General features: G+C 42.5%; 2 protein-coding genes across 2 annotated transcripts in view; both read left to right on the forward strand.

Moving 5' to 3' along the window:
- Positions 1-5,161: 5,161 nt before the first annotated feature.
- On the forward strand, positions 5,162-8,957 carry ccdc106b (coiled-coil domain containing 106b). Its single transcript, XM_014142202.2, has 7 exons — positions 5,162-5,477; positions 5,776-5,831; positions 6,024-6,122; positions 6,552-6,743; positions 7,095-7,256; positions 7,403-7,600; positions 7,747-8,957. The coding sequence occupies exons 2-7, from the start codon at positions 5,798-5,800 to the stop codon at positions 8,061-8,063; spliced, it is 1,002 nt and encodes a 333-aa protein (XP_013997677.1). The 5' UTR covers positions 5,162-5,477; positions 5,776-5,797; the 3' UTR covers positions 8,064-8,957.
- Positions 8,958-9,199: 242 nt separating this feature from the next.
- Positions 9,200-22,039, forward strand: part of LOC100380519 (Splicing factor U2AF 65 kDa subunit) — a gene marked incomplete at its 3' end in the record, with an annotated part of 35,757 nt that continues 22,917 nt past the window's right edge. The window contains 10 exon segments of the mRNA NM_001173804.1: positions 9,200-9,331; positions 9,953-10,091; positions 10,238-10,276; positions 10,706-10,815; positions 14,008-14,162; positions 17,520-17,636; positions 17,833-17,971; positions 18,063-18,142; positions 18,343-18,465; positions 18,779-18,865. Of these exon segments, the coding sequence (NP_001167275.1) occupies positions 9,283-9,331; positions 9,953-10,091; positions 10,238-10,276; positions 10,706-10,815; positions 14,008-14,162; positions 17,520-17,636; positions 17,833-17,971; positions 18,063-18,142; positions 18,343-18,465; positions 18,779-18,865 (1,038 nt within the window). The 5' untranslated portion in view covers positions 9,200-9,282.

Consider the following 22,039-nt stretch of genomic DNA (forward strand, 5'->3'; position numbering starts at 1 on the left):
TGGCTAACTCGTTGATCCTGCTTTGTAGTATTGTCCTATGGAGGGGCCACGTTTTTATTGATTTGGTTAACCCGTTTTCTCCTTCTCCCTTTTTTTCTCTGGCCTTTTCCTTACCCCACCTGTAATGCTTAGTGTTGTTGCTTAATTGACTGGCACAATGTTAATTTTCGACACCCCCAGTCAGTGTATTATAGGGACGCAACACTGTGAAGGGGTTTTCATTTATCAACACTGAAAAAAGATGGGCCTATGAACGTTAGAAAGTACTAATTTTAACACTGTGTATTGAATCTAAGCCAGAAAGGATGTGTTTACTCAGGCATCTCAATTCCGATCTTTTGCCCAATTATTGGCAAAATGTCATAATTGGGCTGCCTGTTTAAATGCAGCCAAAGTGTGTCTGAATCTAAATGAGTTCAATTTATTTTGTGTTTCACACAGTGAACATCATTTCATTGATCAAATGAATACAAAATTTTTTACAGCAAAAGAGGTATGTAGTATAATACCTGTTACCAATTTTCCGTGAGCGCCTCTGGTGCAGTTTTAGGGGTTAAGTTCCTTGCTCAAGGGAACACCAATAAAAGATAGCATCGAGGATACTAATTATGTTTCTTGTCCATTTATTGTCTATGTGCTTGTTTGTTGTACAGTGCATTCGGAAAGTATTCAGACCCCTTCACTTTTTCCACATTTTGTTACATTACAGCCGTATCCTAAAATCGATCAAATATATTTTTTCCCTCATCAATCTACACACAACTCTCCATAATGACTAATTGAAAACAGGTTTTTTAGAAATGTTTTCAAATGTATTAAAACATTTTTTTTAAATAACTTATTTACATAAGTATTCAGACCCTTTGCTATGAGACTCGAAATTGATTTGGAAAGGCACACACCTGTCTATATAAGGTCTCACAGTTGACAGTGCATGTCAGAGCAAAAACCAAGCCATAAGGTCGAACAAATTATCTGTAGAGCTCCAAGACAGGATTGTGTCAAGGTACAGATCTGGGGAAGGGTACCAAAAAATGTCTGCAGCTTTGAAGGTCCCCAAGAACACAGGGGCCTCCATCATTCTTAAATGGAAGAAGATTGGGACCACCAAGACTCTTCCTAGAGCTGCCCGCTCGGCCAAACTAAGCAATCGGGGGAGAAGGGCCTTGGTCAGGGAAGTGACCAAGAACCCAATGGTCACTCTGACAGAACTCCAGAGTTCCTCTGTGGAGATCGGAGAACCTTCCAGAAGGACAACTATCTCTGCAGCTCTCCACCAATCAGGCCTTTATTGTAGAGTGGCCAGACGGAAGCCACTCCTCAGTAAAAGGCACATGACAGACCGCTTGGAGTTTGCCAAAAGGCACCTAAAGACTCTCAGACCATGAGAAACAAGATTCTCTGGTCTGATGAAACCAAGATGTAACTAGTTGGCTTGAATGCCAAGCGTCACATCTGGAGGAAACCTGGCACCATCCTTATGGTGAAGCATGGTGGTGGCAGCACCATGCTGTCCGGATGTTTTTCAGCGGCAGGGACTTGAAGACTAGTCAGGATGGAGGGAAAGATGAACAGAGCAAAGTGCAGAGAGATCCTTGATGAAAACCTGCTCCATAGTGCTCAGGATCTCAGACTGGGGTGAAGGTTGATCTTCCAACAGGACAACAAACCTAAGCACACAGCCAAGACAACACAGGAGTGGCTTCGGGACAAGTCTCTGAATGTCCTTGAGTGGCCCAGCCAGAGCCCGGACTTGAATCCGATCTAACATTTCTGGAGAAACCTGAAAATAGCTGTGCAGCGACGCTCCCCATCCAACCTGACAGAGCTTGAGAGGATCTGCAAAGGTGCTTCAACAAAGTAAAGGGTCTGAATACTTATGTTAATGTGATACTATTTTTTACTTTGTCGTTATGGGGTATTGTGTGTAGATTGATGAGGGGAAAAACAATTTTATACATTTTAGAATAAGGCTGTAATGTAACAACATGTGGAAAAAGTCAAGGGGTCTGAATACTTTCCGAAAGCGCTGTATGTGTGAAGCCCCACTATATCACTTATAGAATTGTCCTAAGGGGGAAAATAAAGTTTTTTGAATTTAATTTAAATGATGCCAGATTCTGAAATACCTTTAACATTGATTCAATTTTCTCAACCACATCAAGGAGAGACCCCTGGGAAGACTGGCGCCAAGACATGTGTGTTAACATCAGTCCCTCAATTAACCTGTGAATGAAATCAAACTACTTAAAGGTTCAGATGGCCAGAACACCCACTGACAGAGGCATAGTTCCAGATCGCCTTAAAAGAGGTTGGCATAGTGCCACTCTTCAGCTATAGTCTAGTCCTCACATTCCACTTTCTCCACACACACCTTACCCATTGGGATCTCCCTGGCCTGACACACATTCACCCCCACTTGTTTTGTCCATCCATTCCTATTTTAAAGAGTGGTTTTTCCCCTGGGCTGGATCTATACTTGTGTTTAAGTGTTTCAACAGCCCCCTCAACTCTCTGAGCCAGTAAAGCTGCTGCCCCAAGACCGAATACAATCTAACCTTTGCTCTAAATTAAGGTTTAGGCCTAGTGGGTGGCGGGCCGACCGTGCTAATGAAGGGATCTTTTCATTGATGAAGAGACAGAGGGAGGAGAGGTTAAAGTGATGGTTTATGCCAGGACGGAGCGGTGCCAAAGCGATCTAATGGCCATGCCATGTCTGTATGTCAGATACATGCCATGATAAATATAGTGAGGGGTATGAAAAGAGCTGGCAATTAGATCACAACAATGGAACATAGAACAAACAAGCCCGGGCAGGACAGGCTATATAGGACAGGCTATATAGGCAGGTTAACTCTGCTACCGGCGGACCACAGACTGCAGGCTTTTGTTCCAGCTCTTAAATACCGGATTAGATCTTCATTTTAGGCCATGATTAAATTGAAGACCTTCATTAATTAATTAAATCAGGTGTTGATTCTGAGCTAGAACAAAACTCTGCACACATTGCGGCTGGCCCTCCTGGACCACAAGTTAAAAAAAACTCTACATTTGACAGAACAAATCTATTTTCTCTTCTTCCAGGAGAGCCCATTTTCTCTCCCATGCTTTCTATTAAGCCTGTTGTTTTTAGTATGATTATACAGAATATGAGTTGATTGACGGTATCCTCTGAATAAGATAACATTAAACTTAAATTGAGCCCTCTCAATATAAAGCTAATGATGTTTTGTTTAAGTGGTTTAAAAAGCTCCCATTTGCTCTTATTGGCATATTGAATTGTGGTCATACACATCACCTAGAAAATAGAGTACAATTATGAATATCTATCTAAACATAGTAGTAGGCACAATAGTCACCATAGATACTTGCATTGGTGTATCTCTGCGATGGAATATGCATTGTGTGTATCCAAGTTCTTAAGTGTGTTTAAATGTATGCTGTGTGATTTGGTTGAATAAGAGTGTCAGTCCAAACAGGTCTATTGATACATAATGTACATACTCTCCTTGTGGGGACCTGAGAATAAATCTGTTTGACTCTATTTACAGTTCACTGTAGAAACGGTCCCAAAATCTTGATCTTGCAACCTTTCAGTTACAAGTCCAACGCGCTGACCACCAGGCTACCTGCCGCCCCTATACAGGGGAAATACATGTTAGGTGAGTGCAGTCAACCCTTTGGCATAAAACACTGCTATTATTACCCATCAAACACTAATACTGCTGGACTCAAGTCTCAGAAGAAAATGTAAAACACTGCACTAGAACAAGAACTATTGAAGTGGTTCAATGTGAGGGGAGATTGGGGGGTAATTGATCCATGTCTGGCATCCACCCACCAGCGTGAAGATGGAAAGCCTATTGAAAGAAGAGGCAGAGAACGAGAGGTTACAGATCAATTGCATGTCATTATTTTACATGTTGCAGAGTAGATGCATCACAATTAGCATGTCTTGGCATGTATTTATAATATTGAACATTTATTTTAACAGGGAATCATGCTGTCTCTTTCCCAGATGAGCCCTATACTGTATGTATAATTTAGAATATGTTTGGGCCTATAACCCATTATTTAAGTCCCGATAAGTAACTTACCTGTTTTTATGGACAGCCACAGCCCTAAGGTCCCCTGGGGCGATGGATATGCATCTTGCGGCTGAGGGTGCCGGCCAGTCGGTCCACAGTGGTGCCAATGTGGCCCAGCTCTTTGCTGGAGGCAAGGCCGTCAATGTTGCCGCTGTACCACAGCACCCAGAGACATGAGCACGAACAGTGCCCCTGTGTACACCAGGAGATCCCCAAAGTCTCTGCCTTTGACATCCAGAGGGACAAAGACTCCCACCAGCAAGGCGACGCCACCCAGCAAGTCCATCAGCACAAGTCCATTTACAGTGGGACAGGCCATCACAAAGCCCCATGGTCACACCTGAATGAGTGAGGGAATCAGAAATCTGACACAAAAAATATGTAAATAAATGCTAGGGAATATGAAAGGCTAAATATAATTTATCATCTACATGAGTGGGAAATAAAAGTGGTTGGTATTAGGTAACAAAAATGTAAACACAATGTTTGTATGGTATAAGGAATCCACAGGGCAAAAACTGGTTTAATCAACGTTGTTTCCACTTCATTTCAACCCAAAAAGTATATGTAATGACGTTGAATCAACGTGGAAAACTGTGTAGAATTGCAAAATGTAATCAAAGTAAGAGAATTTCGTATTTTTTTCACCCAACTTTTAAAATAAATCCAACGACAGGGTGAAATTGTTGGTTGAATTCACGTTGAATTCTCGTTAGTTGACAGCTCAACCAAATGTAAATCAAAACTGTGCCCTGTGGGAAGGTACTATTTTATAATCCCAGCATATCCAAACTAATTACATTTTCACTCCAAAGCAACAAAGAAAATAGTAAGGCTAGGCAGAATATATTGTTAAACATAATTTTGATAGTCGGTAGACTGACGTTTAGATGCGCTTTGTCATGTTTTACACTTTTTGTTTTTAATTGGCCCAGGTGACACTGATGTCGACTTATTAGAAAAAATCATTGTCTATCTGGTCAAGTTTTTTATTCTCCCGGAATTGTCGAATTCCAACCCATCTTTTAATTTTTTTGTGTTTTCTCAAAAACTATTTTACCCCCTCCCACAATCTCACCTGAGCTCCTCCCACATACAGTATGCAAAACTTGTATGAAATGATTCTCATGGTCGGCTATAAGATGCAAATGCAGTAGTTGATGTAGGTTATTTGAAGACACGATGAAGTAGGTATTAGATTAGTTTCACTGTAATTATTATACATTCTCATTAGCCATCGAAGAGGAAGTCCGAAGCGTTACACCCCCTACGCCGTAATTACGCACGTGGCTCGATTAGAAAAGCTGTCGAATTCACCCCATTTCACCTGATGGGAAACGGATGGTTATTAACTTGCTTATTAACTTGCGGCTCTTTTTGAAGAACGAGGTAACAACTAATACAAACCATTCGCTGACCTTTCATGCCAGTACATAAGTTGTTTTTAACCTGTATTCGTATTGCATTAGCTACAGTTCAGCTTTGTGCAACCAATTTCGGAGCAGGTGAACTTATTAGATACCACTTATATGGCGAAATCGCATTGGGGTTACCTTAATTGTTTTACAGCTGGTGACATCACCGTCTCGACGGACTAATGACTGTTTCAACACTTTTCTTAACGTATGATCCACGATGGTGCTTATTATAATGTTACAATGTTGCCATATGTATTACATATTTGCAGAACAGCACTCAACCCACGAAGGATGACTGATCGGACAAGCACGAGGAATGCAACAGGTACTTTCATTTGTCTTCCTCCTCCGAATAGGCTGCATTGTTATTTTACAAAATTACTGCATTTACTTTGCAAATGTTTAAAAGCACAATTGGCTTACTCGATGCACTTCCATTTAAACAGTATATTTATCAAATGACATTTTTTATTATGTGTCACTCATGTGTCACTACCATTGACTGTGGTCCCTGAAGGTCTGTATAATGTTGTGGATGAATATGAAGTATCCTTCCCCTTTGAGGAGAACCAGGGCCGGTCTGCCTATCTGAACCAGAGTGAGCAGATTTTGGAAGGTACATTTGTGCATAATACCAGTCAGACAGATAAAACATTTTTTGGGGGGGGTGTGTTGGGTAACAACCAGACTTCTGTATTAACCATTTTACCTGCCTCTCATACAGAATATTAGTAAGTTAAGCAACCCCTGATAAATGTGTTCTCCTATCATGACAATGTCAGATAGTTCAGGGCTACTCAAACCCGAGCAAAGTGATCTACAGTTTATTGATTGTCACTAATTGGATAGAAATTCCATTCACCTGGAGGGTGGAGGTAATTAAACTACCATCCCTCATGAATAGTGCCCTGCATAATCACCTCTTGCTACCTTAATCAACTATATTAATAATGTAATTATGGTGTCATAAGTCAGGTGGTCAATAACTTCTCAGGGCCTACCCACGTATGACCAATGCCTCAAATAATGAACTGCCCCCTTCCAGAGTCGGCTTCTGAAATGCCTCCGCACTACAGCCCGTTCATGCTGATCACCAACCTGCGCACCCACCTTTGTGTGTCCCTGGAGAAGAATTCGTGGCTGCAGAAGCGCATCGAGGACCTGGAGGAGGAACGCAACTTCCTGCGCTGCCAGCTGGAACGCTTTGTCTCCTCCATGAGGACGCCGGAGAGCAACCGTAAAGACTGGGGGGGTTGGTGGTGGGGAGCACTTCTCTACTGACTTCCCACTGGGCACAGATGTCAATTCAGCTTCTATTCCAGGTTGGTTCAATGTAATTTCATTGAACAACGTTGATTCAACCAGTGTGTGCCCAGTGGGTTAGTACTTGACTGTACGTTCAATTGAAGCACTGTTTCTTATCTAGTCACACTTTCTATTTAGTGCACTGTTTGGAAAAATATACAAGTGAATACACAACTATATAGGCCGATACATGGAGAGAGGGAAATTGAGGTAGAGGGGGAAAAAAAAAAAATCAAAATTGGAACTCGTTTAAAAATCGATTATCCTCTCCCCTCTTTGTTAGATGTTTATCCCGAATCCCAGCACACTAGTCTGAACTACACTACTCTGAAACCTCCACCAGAGAGAGCTCCAAGCCCTCCTCCTTCACCCATGACCACCAGGTCTGGAATGCTACGGAAACACGTCCAGAGCCAACCTCACACATGTAGCAGCAGAGTACCTGGTGAGAGGGAAGCAGAATAGATTTTGGGTGGGATGGCTTTTTAGGAGTGGGAGAATCATACAGCTTAAGCTGGGCTTTAGTGTCAACCGTCATCTAGTGTCTTGACGTGTACGAGGATACATTTTGTCACTGCCCCCCCCATCCAGTAAAACAGGAGGTGCGTGTGATCGAAGAAGATAAGTACTTTGAGGAAGACGGTTATATGGAGGAAGAGGAAGTGGAAGAGGAGGACGATTCATCAGACGAGAAGATGTCCAAGAAAAAGGGATCCAAGAATGGTGGGGAGCCAAGAATGAAAATGAGACGAGTTTTCCGGATTACTCGGGGCAAGGAAAGACAAAGAGGTAATCAAGTCATAGTTTATTTCTAGGTTATTTCCTATGCCCGGTGCATTTGTCTGCTGCGTCATAATATTAAATTGTTTCCTTGTTATCACAATCTTGGGAGAAATTCCTATCAACTGCTAACTAAAATGGCTCCTCTCCTTCAGTGAAAGATCCTGACGGTGTGCTCCATCGGTACCAGAAGATCCTCCTCACCTACCAGCGCCTGAGGAGCATGTCCAAGGCCTTCCAGGTCCACCGGGTGGACCGCAACACTATGGCCTCCACATCCCCCATCGCCGAGCTGCTGCTGGTAGCCCCAGAGAAGGTGGCCGAGGTGGGCGAGTTTGAGTCTTCCAAGGAGAAGCTCCTGGACTACGCCCGCCGCTGCTACAAGGCCCTGGACGAGCCCATGCACGCCAAAGTGGCAGCCATGAAGAAGAACCACCTGCTTCTGCCCATCTCCTACAGGTTCAGAAACTAATGGAAGGTCCTTTCCTCCTATAAGTTTAGACATGGAGGGAAGGTAGACTGAAAAGTTATTGACCTTCATGGGGCGTCACATACCAAAGGCTGTAAGGCTTCGTTAAGAGCCATTTGGCTCTAGCTTCAGAAGTTATAATTAATTTTTTGTATTTATTTTTTACCTCTTCTCTTGAAGTATCACATTCATTGTGTTTGAATCATTTTCTGAAGGGCTAATTGCAGGATTACTGCATTGGGGCACTAAGAGGAGTTTTTTGTTGCTGAGCGAGAGATATCTGTTTACCCATCATAGATTGTGCAAGGAAAGAGAGATGGAATTTGTGTAAAAGGTTGTAGTCTGTCACTGTATTGACTAAAAGCCACACACTGGATAATTTTGTGACGTAGCCTGTTACAGCAGTTACATAGAAAAATAATGTTGGCTCCATCCTGCGTCATCTGCTGGTTGGAGATGCTGTTCATGGTAATTAAATTAAGTTTTTATAGTCTTTGATTCATGGCTATCTTTCATTGTCAGGTGGCACAGCAGAATGATCTGCGGTGTGACTTTCTGCATGATTCATGAATGGTAGAAGCACTGACATACTGCAGACACTGTATTCCTTCCTTTGAGAGCCCTGCTAGTTTTTGTAGATGACTGCCATTCAGGGAAATATAAGTTTGCGGAGTCCAAATTAATGGAAAATGTGAAGAATTTGAGCATACATCGAATGTTGTTTTGATGGTAAAGACAGTTAATGGACAGGCACACCGTTCTGAGCCGTGGGTTTAAAGAAACTCCACCTGTACATGTTTATTTGTTTTCATTGTTGAACCATTTGTTAATTCCTGATCCACAGCTACAATATTATTTTGTTAATTTATGTATTTATTGACATTTTTTTCCCACGTTTCGATAGTATATTGAGGTCAGTGAAAGCAGTGTAACCCATCTGCTGTACAATAAAAAACATTGTTTGCGCAAAATGCAGTTATGCGTTTTAGTTGTTGGTATCTGTCTTCCTAGATATTACATTTAAGAAATATGTCTGTCTTTTTAACTGGCCTCTGAAAAATGTTCCAGAATTCCTCTGTTCCGCACACACTAGATCAGTATTATTCCATACCGACAGAGGGCGTCCTAATTTCCTGTGTCCAGTCTTGATTCAAACAAGCTGTGTTTATTTGTAGCCTTGGTAGCTAAACTAACAAGATAAGTCATCCAATCTAGGCCTAAAATGTCGGATTTTGATGAATTCGAGAGATTGTTGACTGAAAATAAGAAAGGTGAGTGTTGCCCATTCATCCTATAGTAATGGTTCATTTTACCAGCTAGCATACCAGTAGCCCGCAGTCACTACATTGCTGTCAGCTAGCTGCTTGCACTAGGCCGATGATTTGTTTACCAAAACAATATTAATTTATGACACATACAGACTCACATGCTGGCACGTCTGCTCGTAATGTACGACAAAAGGGACTGATTGACCCGCTAGCCGTCACAGAATAGCTAGTTACATCTGCCTGATTAGTGGGGGTTTTCGGGAGCGAATGAAAAAAAGAATTGGGACCTGTCCATGACTTTTGCTCTTATTAACTGCACCACGCTCACCATCAGTTAGCTTATATAAAGGCTACTAGACCAGGACACATTTATGCAATGTAGAATCGGGGAATAGTGTTACAGATGTGCTTTCTCTGCATATTGATAGCGTGAATGGCAATTGCCTTTTAACTCCTCTAACGTTAGTTATAATAGGAGTAGCAGCATATACTTGTGCATATGACTTTTTTTTAAAGCAGAATGCATAAGGATTTTTCTCTCCTGCTGCAACTAAAGGATCCTGTGACTTTGTCACTGTGACTCTCCCCTGTTCGCCTCCTCTTCCTCCCTCTTCCCCCCTTCAGAGCGGGACAAGGAGAATCGGCATGGGTGGCGTACCCCGTCCCGCAGTCTCAGCCGAGAGAGGAAGAAGAGGTGCCGGGAAAGGAGGAAGAGCAGGGAAAGCCGCAGCGATAGCAAGGAACGTCGTCGACACAGGCGCAGGTGGATACTGTACACGTATTTGAAATGAAATGCACTTCCATTTTGTGTGAATAGCTTTCTGTGGATCATTGACTGGTTTCAACTATTTCTTTCCCCACCTTTATGCAATAATAAACGGAATACCCTTGTTTCAACTGTTATTTCAGCATACAGACTCAAAAACAATCCCAAGAGACTGTTGTGAGGTACAGTATTACAGCAGACAGTGACGTGCATGACACTATCAACGTTGACCTGCTAATTATGAGTCAGCTGTCCATCTGTTAAGTAATATACTTGGTGGTTGTTGAGTGTTCTAATGTTAGAATGGTTCCTAATACAAACAAGGTCAAGGTAAGGGGAGACGACTTGAATCTATAATGGTCAGAGGCTTGCTTTGAAATCAGGCCTTATATTATGGTAAATGTGTAATGTTTAAACCATATACAAGTGGGAGCATGTAGATGCCAGGTAGAGTTCTAAGAGGAATGTGTTATAACTATCAATCCAAAATGTCTTTTTATATCCCATTGATTCCCAACTTTTGTGCTATCCATTAACCTCCGTCCACACGGTCTCTGCATTGCAAGGCTTTATGTCCATCTCTCCTGTCCCCTCCTGTCTCTCTCCTGCAGTCGCTCTCCAGCTCTGCACAGAGAGAAGAAGAAGAAAGTGAGGAAGTACTGGGATGTCCCAGCACCAGGCTTCGAGCATATCACCCCCCTGCAGTACAAGGCTATGCAGGGTCAGTTTGTCAGTACTTGTCAGCACTCACTATAATAGTGTCACATCATGGTCCGTATTATGTCTGCTCAAAAGAAAAGGCTGTTAATGCGATTTTGTATGAAAGTATTCAACTCAGTCCCTCTCTCACTTAATACATATACAGTTGAAGTCGGAAGTTTACATACACCTTAGCCAAATACATTTAAACTCAGTTTTTCACAATTCCTGACATTTAATCCTAGTAAAAATTCCCTATCTTAGGTCAGTTAGGATCACCACTTTATTTAAAAAATGTGAAATGTCATAATAGTAGAGAGTGATTTATTTCAGCTTTTATTTCTTTCATCACATTCCCAGTGGGTCAGAAGTTTACATACACTCAATTAGTATGTGGTAGCATTGCCTTTAAATTGTTTAACTTGGGTCAAACGTTTCGGGTAGCCTTCCACAAGCTTCCCATAATAAGTTGGGTGAATTTTGGCCCATTCCTCCTGACAGAGCTGGTGTAACGGAGTCAGGTTTGTAGGCCTCCTTGCTCGTGCATGCTTTTCAGTTCTGCCCACAAATGTTCTATAGGATTGAGGTCAGGGCTTTGTGATGGCCAATACCTTGACTTTGTTGTCCTTAAGCCATTTTGCCACAACTTTGGAAGTATGCTTGGGGTCATTGTCCATTTGGAAGACCCATTTGCGACCAAGCTTTAACTTCCTGGCTGATGTCTTGAGATGTTGCTTCAATATTTCAACTTAATTTTTCTTCCTCAGGATGCCATCAATTTTGTGAAGTGCACCAGTCCCTCCTGCAGCAAAGCACCCCCACAACATGATGCTGCCAACCTCGTTCTTCACGGTTGGGATGGTGTTCTTCGGCTTGCAAGCATCCCTCTTTTTCCTCCAAACATAATGGGGGTCATTATGGCCAAAACAGTTCTACTTTTGTTGCATCAGACCAGAGGACATTTCTCAAAAAAGTACGATCTTTGTCCCCATGTGCAGTTGCAAACGGTAGTCTGGCTTTTTTATGGCGGTTTTGGAGCAGTGGCTTCTTCCTTGCTGAGCGGCCTTTCTGGTTATGTCGATATAGGATTTGTTTTACTGTGGATGTAGGTACTTTGTACCTGTTTCCTCCAGCATCTTCACAAGGTCCTTTAATGTTGTTCTGGGATTGATTTGCACTTTTCGCACCAAAGTACGTTCATCTCTAGGAGACAGGACACGTCTCCTTCCTGAGCGGTAGGACGGCTGCGTGGGCCCATGGTGCTTGTACTTGCGTACTATTGTTTCTACAGATGAACGTGGTACCTTCAGGCATTTGGAAATTGCTCCCAAGGATGAACCAGACTTGTGGAGGTCTACAATTATTTTCCGAGGTCTTGGCTCATTTCTTTTGATTTTCCCATGATGTCAAGCAAAGAGACACTGAGTTTGAAAGTATGCCTTGAAATACATCCACAGGTACACCTTCAATTGACTCAAATGATGTCAATAAGCCTATCAGAAACTTCTAAAGCCATGACATCATTTTCTGGAATTTTCCAAGCTGTTTAAAGACACAATCAACTTAGTGTATGTAAACTCCTGACCCACTGGAATTGTGATACAGTGAATTATAAGTAAAATAATCTGTCTGTAAACAATTGTTGGAAAAACTCCTTGTGTCAAGCACACATTAGATGTCCTAACCGACTTGCCAAAACTACAGTTTGTTAACAAGACATTTGTGGAGTGGTTGAAAACAAGTTTTAATGACTCCAACCTAAGTGTAAGTAAACTTCCGACTTCAACTGTACGTAAATACAATGCATTCGCAAAGTATTCAGAACCCTTGACTTTTTCCACATTTTGTTATGTTACAGCCATATCCTAAAATTGATTACATTAAATTTAAGAAAATCCTTATCAATCTACACACAATAATACCAATAATGACAAAGCGAAAACCGTTTTTTAGACATTTGCAAATTTAAAAAAAATAAAAAACAGAAATACCTTATTTACATAAGTATTCAGACCCTTTTCTATGAGACTTGAAATTGAGCTCAGGTGCATCCTGTTTCCATTGATCATCCTGTTTCTACAATTTGAGTGCAGTCCACCTGTGGTAAATTCAATTGATTGGACATGATTTGGAAAGGCACACACTATGTAAGGTCCCACAGTTGACAGTGCATGTCAGAGCAAAAACCAAGCCATTAGGTCGAAGGAATTGTCCGTTGAGGTTCGAGACAGAATTGTGTCAAGGCATAGATCTGGGTAAGGGTACCAAAACATTTCTACAGCATTGAACACAGTGGAACACAGTGGCCTCCATCATTCTTAAATGGAATAAGTTTGGAACCACCTCAGACTGTGGCGAAGGTTCACCTTCCAACAGGAAAATGACCCTAAGCACACTGCCAAGACAACGCAGGAGTGGCTTCGGGACAAGTCTCTCAACCTGAGCTTGAGAAGATCTGCAGAGAAGAATGGGAGAAACTCCCAAAATACAGGTGTGCCAAGCTTGTAGCTTCATACCCAAGAAGACTCGAGGCTGTAATCGTTGCCAAAGGTGCTTCAGCAATGTACTGAGTAAAGGGTCTGAATACTTATGTAAACATAATATTATTATATTTTTAATATATTTGCCAACATTTCAAAAAATCTGTTTTTACTTTGTCATTATGGGGTAATGTGTGTAGATTGATGAGGGGAAAAAATAAGGTTGTAACGTTACAAATTGTGGAAAAAGTGAAGAGGTCTGAGTACTTTATGAATGCACTGTATATAGTCAAACATACACTGAGTGTACAAAACATTAAGAACACCTTCTTAATATTGCCCCCCCCCCCCCAAATGTCCTTTGGGTGGTGGACCCATTCTTGATATACACGGGAAACTGTTGAGTGAAAAACCCACCAGCGTTGCAGTTCTCGACACAAACCGGTGCGCCTGGAACCTATTGCCATACCCCGTTCAAAGACACTTAAATCTTGTGTCTTGCCCACTTCACCCTCTAAATGGCACACAATCCACGTCTCAAGACTTAAACTCTTCTTTTATCTGTCACCTTCCCTTCATCTACTCTTTGATGTGGATTTAACAAGTGACTTCAATAAGGGATCATAGCTTTCACCTGGATTCCCTTGGTCAGCCTATGTCATGGAAGGAGCAGGTGTTGAGTATTTCGTCTCCGTTAGACTCATATCTAACTTGAGTCCATGTTCCTCTCCCAGCTGCTGGCCAGATCCCAGCCACGGCCCTGCTGCCCACCATGATAACTCCAGAGGGGCTGCCCCCCGCCCCCACCTCTGTACCCGTGGTGGGCAGCCAAATGACCAGGCAGGCCAGAAGGCTCTACGTAGGCAACATACCGTTTGGCATCACAGAGGTAGGTAATGGGGAAACTGTTACCCTTTCCACACTACTGAGCAGAGCCAAGCTGAGCGGTACTGTGCAGGCCTGGTTAAGCATTCAACATAGTTGCAGTACGGTTTGGGTTGGCATGATGGTGTGAAAAGGGTATATAATTCACATGAAGCAGACTGATGTTTTTTTTCACACCAATCTTTACTAATGACTTGCCATTGGCTCTGAGTGAAGCCTGTGTCTCTGTATATGCTGATGACTATACACATCAGCTACCATAGCAAGTGAAGTCAATGCAACACTTGACAAATAGCTGCAGTGTGCCCCAAAGAACACAACCAGATTTATCAATTTCAGATCCAGTTACTGATTGGATGCACTGCAAATATTATTCACCCTCTCTAATGTACAGTTGATGTCGGAAGTTTACATACACCTTAGCCAAATAAATTTAAACTCAGTTTCACGTTCCTGACATTTAATCCTAGTAAAAATTCCCTTAGGTCAGTTAGGATCGCCACTTTATGTTAGGAATGTGAAATGTCAGGATAATAGTAGAGAGTGATTTATTTCAGCTTTTATTTATTTCATCACATTCCCAGTGGGTCAGAAGTTTACATACACTCAAATAGTATTTGGTAGCATTGCCTTTTAAATTGTTTAACTTGGGTCAAACGTTTCGGGTAGCCTTCCACAAGCTTCCCACAATAAGTTGGGTGAATTTTGGCCCATTCCTCCTGACAGAGTTGGTGTAACTGAGTCAGGTTTGTAGGCGTCCTTGCTCGCACACGCTTTTTCAGTTCTGCCCACAAATTTTCTATGGGATTGAGGTCAGGACTTTGTGATGGCCAATACCTTGACATTGTTGTCCTTAAGCCATTTTGCCACAACTTTGGAAGTATGCTTGGGGTCATTGTCCATTTGGAAGAACAATTTGCGACCAAGCTTTAACTTCCTGACTGATGTCTTGAGATGTTGCTTCAATATATCGACCAAATTTTTCTTCCTCATGATGCCACCTAGTTTGTGAAGTGCACCAGTCCCTCCTGCTGCAAAGCACCCCCACAACATGATGCCGCCAACCCCATTCTTCACGGTTGGGATGGTGTTCTTCGGCTTGCAAGCATCCCCCATTTTCCTCCAAACATAACGATGGGCATCATGGCCAAATAGTTATATTTTTGTTTCATCAGACCAGAGGATATTTCTCCAAAAGTACGATCTTTGTTCCCATGTGCAGTTGCAAACCGTATTTTGCTTTTTTATGGCAGTTTTGGAGCAGTGACTTCTTCCTTGCTGAGTGGCCTTTCAGGTTATGTCGATATAGGACTCGTTTTACTGTGGATATAGATACTTTTGTACCTGTTTCCTCCAGCATCTTCACACGGTGTTTTGCTGCTGTTCTGGGATTGATTTGCACTTTTCGCAGCAAAGTACGTTAATCTCTAGGAGACAGAACGCGTCTCCTTCCTGAGCGGTATGACGGCTGCGTGGTCCCATGGTGTTTATACTTGTGTACTATTGTTTGTACAGATGAACGTGGTACCTTCAGGCGTTTGGAAATTGCTCCAAAGGATTAACCAGGCTTGTGGAGGTCTACACTTTTTTTTCTGAGGTCTTGGCTGATTTCTTTTGATTTTCCCATGATGTCAAGCAAAGAGGCACTGAGTTTGAAGGTATGCCTTGAAATACATCCACAGGTACACCTCCAATTGACTCAAATTATGTCAATTAGCCTATCAGAAGCTTCTAAAGCCATGACATAATCTTCTGGAATTTTCCAAGCTGTTTAAAGACACAGTCAACTTAGTGTATTTAAACTTCTATCCCACTGGAATTGTGATACAGTGAGTTATAAGTGAAATAATTTGTCTGTAAACAATTTCTGAAAAAGTACTTGTGTCATGCACAAAGTAGATGTCCTAACTGACTTGCCAAAACTATAGTTTGTTATCAAGAAATGTGTGGAGTGGTTGTAGAATGAGTTTTAATGACTCCAACCTAAGTGTATGTAAACCTCCGACTTCAACTGTAGCCTAACAAAAATATAAAAGCAACATGTAAAGTCTTGGTTTCATGAGCTGAAATAAAATATCCCTAACATGTGTTAACATCCCTGTTAGTGAGCATTTCTCCTTTGTCACAATAATCCATCCACCTGACAGGTGTGGCATATCAAGAAGCTGATTAAACAGCATGATAATTAAACAGGTGCACCTAAAATGCCACTCTAAAATGTGCAGTTTTGTCATACAACACAATGCCACAGATGTCTCAAGTTTTGAGGGAGCGTGCAATTGGCATGCTGATTGCAGGAATGTCCACCAGAGCTGTTACCAGAGAATTGAAGGTTAATTTCTCTATCATAAGCCGCCTCCAACATTGTTTTTATAGAATTTGGCAGTACCTCCAACCGGCTTCACAACCACGTGTAACCACGCCAGCCCAAGACCTTCACATCCGGCTTCTTTACCTGCTCGATTGTCTGAGACCAGCCACACGGAAAGCTGATGAAACTATAGGTTCGCACAACTGAAGAATTTCTGCACTTTAAGAAACAGTCTATGGGAAGCTCATCTTAGTACTTGTCGTCCTCACCAGGGTCTTGACCTGACTGCAGTTTGGCGTTGTAACCGACTTCAGTGGGCAAATTCTCACCTTTGATGGAGAAATGTGCACTTCACGGATGAATCCCAGTTTCAACTGTACCAGGCAGGTGTCGTGTGGGCCAGCGGTTTGCTGATGTCAACGTTGTGAACAGAGTGCCCTATGGTGGCGGTGGGGTTATGGTATGGGCAGGCATAAGCTATGGACAACAAACACAATTCTATCTTATGGATGGCAATTTGAATGCACATGGATACCGTTACAAGATCCTGAGGCCCGTTGCCGTGCCATTCTTCCGGCGCCATCACCTCATGTTTCAGCTTAATCATGCACAGCCCGATGTCGCAAGGATCTGTAAACAATTTCTGGAAGCTGAATATGTCCCAGTTCTTCCATGTCCTACATACTCACCAGACATGTCACCGATTGAGCATGTTTGGGATTACTTTTGTTTTTAAAGGTATCAGTGACCAACTGATGCATGTCTGTATTCCTAGTCATGTGAAATCCATAGATTAAAGCCTAATCAATGTATTTCAATTAGCTGAAATTGTTGCATGTTGCGTTTGTTCATCGTAGCTGATCGGACATAAAGCCTAAAATACAGTTAAAGACTAACGCCTCAACCCTATGCGATATATGGTTAAAAAATAACTCTGTGCATTTCATCATCACTACTGTGTCATAGAATCAACCTGGTCGAGAGCCTTCTACATACTTCTGCCTTCCCCACTGCAAAACGTGTAAGTGATAGTCCATGTTGTGTCAATAGGAGGCAATGATGGATTTCTTCAATGCCCAGATGTGCCTTGGCGGACTCACCCAGGCCCCTGGTAACCCTGTTCTAGCTGTGCAGATAAACCAGGACAAGAACTTTGCCTTCCTCGAGGTGTGTGCTCAACTAAAATGTATTTAGTATAAAAATGAAATGGCATAAAATACATGTAGATCATGGATGGCAGTTATTAGCTAACTTGCATTACCCGCTAACAGTTGCCATCCTGAGTGCGGAAGTATCGTTGTGTTCTGCATGCTACAATAGCACGTCATAACGTTGACCTTCTCTCTACCTGTTCCTCTTCCAGTTCCGCTCGGTGGACGAGACGACCCAGGCCATGGCCTTTGACGGCATCATCTTCCAGGGTCAGAGCCTGAAGATCAGACGGCCTCACGACTACCAGCCCCTGCCCGGCATGAGTGAGAGCCCCAGTGTCTATGTACCAGGTGGGTCTTTCAAAAGATTGTTGACCCAGTTGAATCCTCTGATTTCAATAGAAAATGTCTCAAGCCTATTTCTCACTGTTGCTTGGATTAGGGGTGGTTTCAACTGTGGTGCCAGACTCAGCCCACAAACTCTTCATCGGTGGCTTGCCAAATTATCTTAATGATGATCAGGTCAGTCCTTTCTAACTTATTGAAGTCCTTTCTAAGTCTCTAGCATGATCAATACATTTCATACTACTGTTTATTTTTGTTAATCATCAAGGTTGAAAATTAATTTGTTTTAGTTCAGACAATATTACTGATAGAGCAATCCATCCCCTCGTATTATTTTGTTAATTGTTTGTGTTTTCCTGTCTTCACACCCCCCCCAGGTAAAAGAGCTATTGACCTCCTTTGGCCCTCTGAAGGCCTTCAACCTGGTCAAAGACAGCGCCACGGCCCTCTCCAAGGGCTACGCCTTCTGTGAATATGTGGACGTCAATTTGAACGACCAGGTCAGTGTCAGATATTGCACCTGTATTGCTGTGTGCAATATGTTTCTTGTTATAGCTATGAGGTTAACATAAGGTCACATACTCTTGGGCTGCATGTCAATAGTGCAAAGTGGCTACCCTGTCTGTCTGTCTTTAATCCGCACTGATCTGATATACCTGGCCAGGTGAAAGCCAATCTCATAGTAGTTGTCTTCCATATTACTGTCACCCATCAAGCCTTAGCAGATCAGCGCTGTTGTAGGAAAGGAGATGGGATAGGAAACTAATTTAGACTATTATGATGCATCCCTCTGTTCTAACTCTGCTGTCTCAGGCAATTGCAGGGTTGAATGGGATGCAGCTGGGGGACAAGAAGCTCCTGGTCCAGAGAGCCAGTGTTGGGGCCAAGAACGCAGCTCTGGTGAGTAGCAGAGATGATAGACTACAAGTAGAGGCACACTTTACAACTGGGTGCTGTTCAAAAGGAGCATACGGTAGAAAATGTTTCGAAATGGAAGACGGAATGAGGGAAAAATGTGTGAGTAAGTAAGGCACAAAATCTGGGAGAACATGCCAAGAGTGTGCAAAGCTGTCATCAAGGCAAAGGGGGGCTACTTTGGTTACTACATGATTCCATATGTGTTATTTCATAGTTTTGATGTCTTCACTATTATTCTACAATGTAGAAAATAGTAAAAAAAAAAATAAGAAAAATCCTTGAATGAGTAGGTGTGTCAAATTTTGACTGGTACTGTAAATATATATACCCACACACACACACACACACACACACACACACACACACAAAGTGCATTCGGAATGTATTCAGACCCTTTGACTTCTTCAAAATTCTGTTACGTTACAGCCTTATTCTAAAAATAATTAAATAAATTTTTTTCCTTCATCAATCTACACACAATACCCCATAATGACAAAGCGAAAAAATGTTTAAAAAAAATGTTTTACTAATTTATTAAAAATAAAAAACATACCTTATTTACACAAGTATTCAGACCCTTTGCTATGATATTTGAAATTGAGCTCAGGTGCATCCTGTTTCCGTTGATCATCCGTGCGATGTTTCTAAATCTTGATTGGAGTCCACCTGTGGTAAATCCAATTGAGTGGACATGATTTGGAAAGGCACACAAGCCATGAGGTCAAAGGAATTTTCCGTAGAGCTCAGAGACGGGATTGTGTCGAGGCACAGATCTGGGGAAGGGTACCAAAAAATGTCTGCAGCATTGAAGGTTCCCAAGAACACAGTGGCCGCCATCATTCTTAAATGGAAGAAGTTTGGAACCACCATGACTCTTCCTAGAGCTGTCCTCCCGGCCAAACTGAGCAATCACGTGAGAAGGGCCTTGGTCAGGGAGGGGACCAAGAACCCGATGGTCACTGACAAAGCTCCAGAGTTCCTCTGTGGAGATGGGAGAACTACTCGCCTTTTCGAGATGCCTACAAGGCCCTCCCCCCGCCCTCCCTTCGGCAAATCAGATCACGGCTCAATTTTGCTCCACCCTTCCTATAGGCAGAAACTCAAACAGGAAGTACCCGTGCTAAGGTCTATTCAATGCTGGTCTGACCAATCGGAATCCATGCTTCAAGATTGTTTTGATCACATGGACTGGGATATGTTCCGGGTAGCCTCTGAGAATAATATGTACACTTACACAGTGACTGAGTTAATCAGGAAGTGCATAGGGGACGTTGTTCCAACGGTGACCATTAAAACCTGCCCAAACCAGAAACTGTGGATAGATGGCAGCATTCGTGCAAAATTGAAAGCGCAAACCACAGCATTCAACCATGGCAAGGTGACTGGGAATATGGTCGAATATGAACCGTGTAGTTATTCTCTCTGTAAGGCAATCAAACAGGCAAAACGTCCATTCTGAGACAGTGGAGTCACTATTCAATGGCTCAGACATGAGATGTATGTGGCAGGGTCACAGATAATCACGCATTACGGACAATAATGTCTTGCTTCCAGACGAGCTAAACACCTTCGCCCGCTTTGAGGATAACACAGTGCCACCGACGCGGCCCGCTCCCAAGGACTGTGGGCTCTCGTTCTCCGTGGCCGATGTGAGTAAGACATTTAAGCGTCTTAACACTTGCAAGGCTTCCGGCCCAGACGGCATCCCTAGCCACATCCTCAGAGCATGCGCAGACCAGCTGGCTGGAGTGTTTACGGACATATGCAATCTGTCCCTATCCCAGTCTGCTGTCCCCACTTGCTTCAAGATGTCCACCATACCCGAAAATGCAAAGGTAACTGAACTAAATGACTATCGCCCCGTAGCACCCACTTCTGTCATCATGAAGTGCTTTGAGAGGCTAGTTACTACTCCCTTCACAGAACAGAGCAAACTGGCTCTAACCAGAATAGAAAGAGGAGTGGGAGGCCCCGGTGCACAACTGAGCAAGAGGACAAGAACATTACACTAGTTTGAGAAACAGACGCCTCACAAGTCCTCAACTGGCAGCTTCATTAAATAGTATCCACAAAACACCAGTCTCAACGTCAACAGTGAAGAGGTGACTCCGGGATGCTGGCCTTCTAGGCAGAGTTGCAAAGAAAAAGCCATATCTCAGACTGGCCAATGAAAAGAAAAGATTAAGATGGGCAAAAGATCACAGACACTGGACAGAGGAAGATTGGAAAAAAGTGTTATGGACAGACGAATCTAAGTTTGAGGTGTTCAGATCACAAAGAAGAACATTCGTGAGACACATAAAAAATGAAAAGATGTTGGAGGAGTGCTTGACACCATCTGTCAAGCATGGTGGAGGCAATGTGATGGTCTGGAGGTGCTTTGGTGGTGGTGGTAAAGTGGGAGATTTGTACAGGGTAGAAGGGATCTTGAAGAAGGAAGGCTATCACTCCATTTTGCAACGCCATGCCATACCCTGTGGACAGCGCTTAATTGCAGCCAATTTCCTCCTACAACAGGACAATGACCTAAAGCACAGCTCCAAACTATGCAAGAACTATTTAGGGAAGAAGCAGTCAGCTGGTATTCTGTCTATAATGGAGTGGCCAGCACAGTCACCGAATCTCAACCCTATTGAGCTGTTGTGGGAGCATCTTGACCGTATGGTACGTAAGAAGTGCCCAGCAAGCCAATCCAACTTGTGGGAGGCGCTTCAGGAAGCATGGGGTGAAATCTCTTCAGATTACCTCAACAAATGGACAACTGGAATGCCAAAGGTCTGCAAGGCTGTAGTAGCTGCAAATGGAGGATTATTTGATTATTTGACACTATTATTATTTCAATTAAAAATCATTATTTATAACCTTGCCAATGTCTTGACTATATTTTCTATTAATTTTGCAATTTATTTTTTCATGGAAAACAAGGACATTTCTAAGTGACCCCAAACTTTTGAACAGTAGTGTATATACAACTCTGTATATACAGAGACCACTGCAAAATTATCAGTTTCTCTGGTTTACTATTTTTGGTATGTGTTTGGGTAAAATTAACATTTTTGTTTTATTCTATAAACTACTGACATTTCTCCCAAATTCCAAATAAAAATATTGTCATTTAGAGCATTTATTTGCAGAAAATGACAACTGGTCAACAAA

Source organism: Salmo salar, chromosome ssa14, assembly GCF_905237065.1.
Source record: "Salmo salar chromosome ssa14, Ssal_v3.1, whole genome shotgun sequence".
Taxonomy (NCBI): Eukaryota; Metazoa; Chordata; class Actinopteri; order Salmoniformes; family Salmonidae; genus Salmo; species Salmo salar.

Coding starts and splice junctions, on each gene's coding strand:
- ccdc106b (XM_014142202.2), top strand. CDS start 5,798: ATGACTGATCGGACAAGCACGAGGAATGCAACAG. Junction 6,744..7,094: donor GAGGACGCCGGAGAGCAACC/GTAAAGACTGGG, acceptor CCTCTTTGTTAG/ATGTTTATCCCGAATCCCAG. Junction 7,257..7,402: donor ATGTAGCAGCAGAGTACCTG/GTGAGAGGGAAG, acceptor CCCCCCATCCAG/TAAAACAGGAGGTGCGTGTG.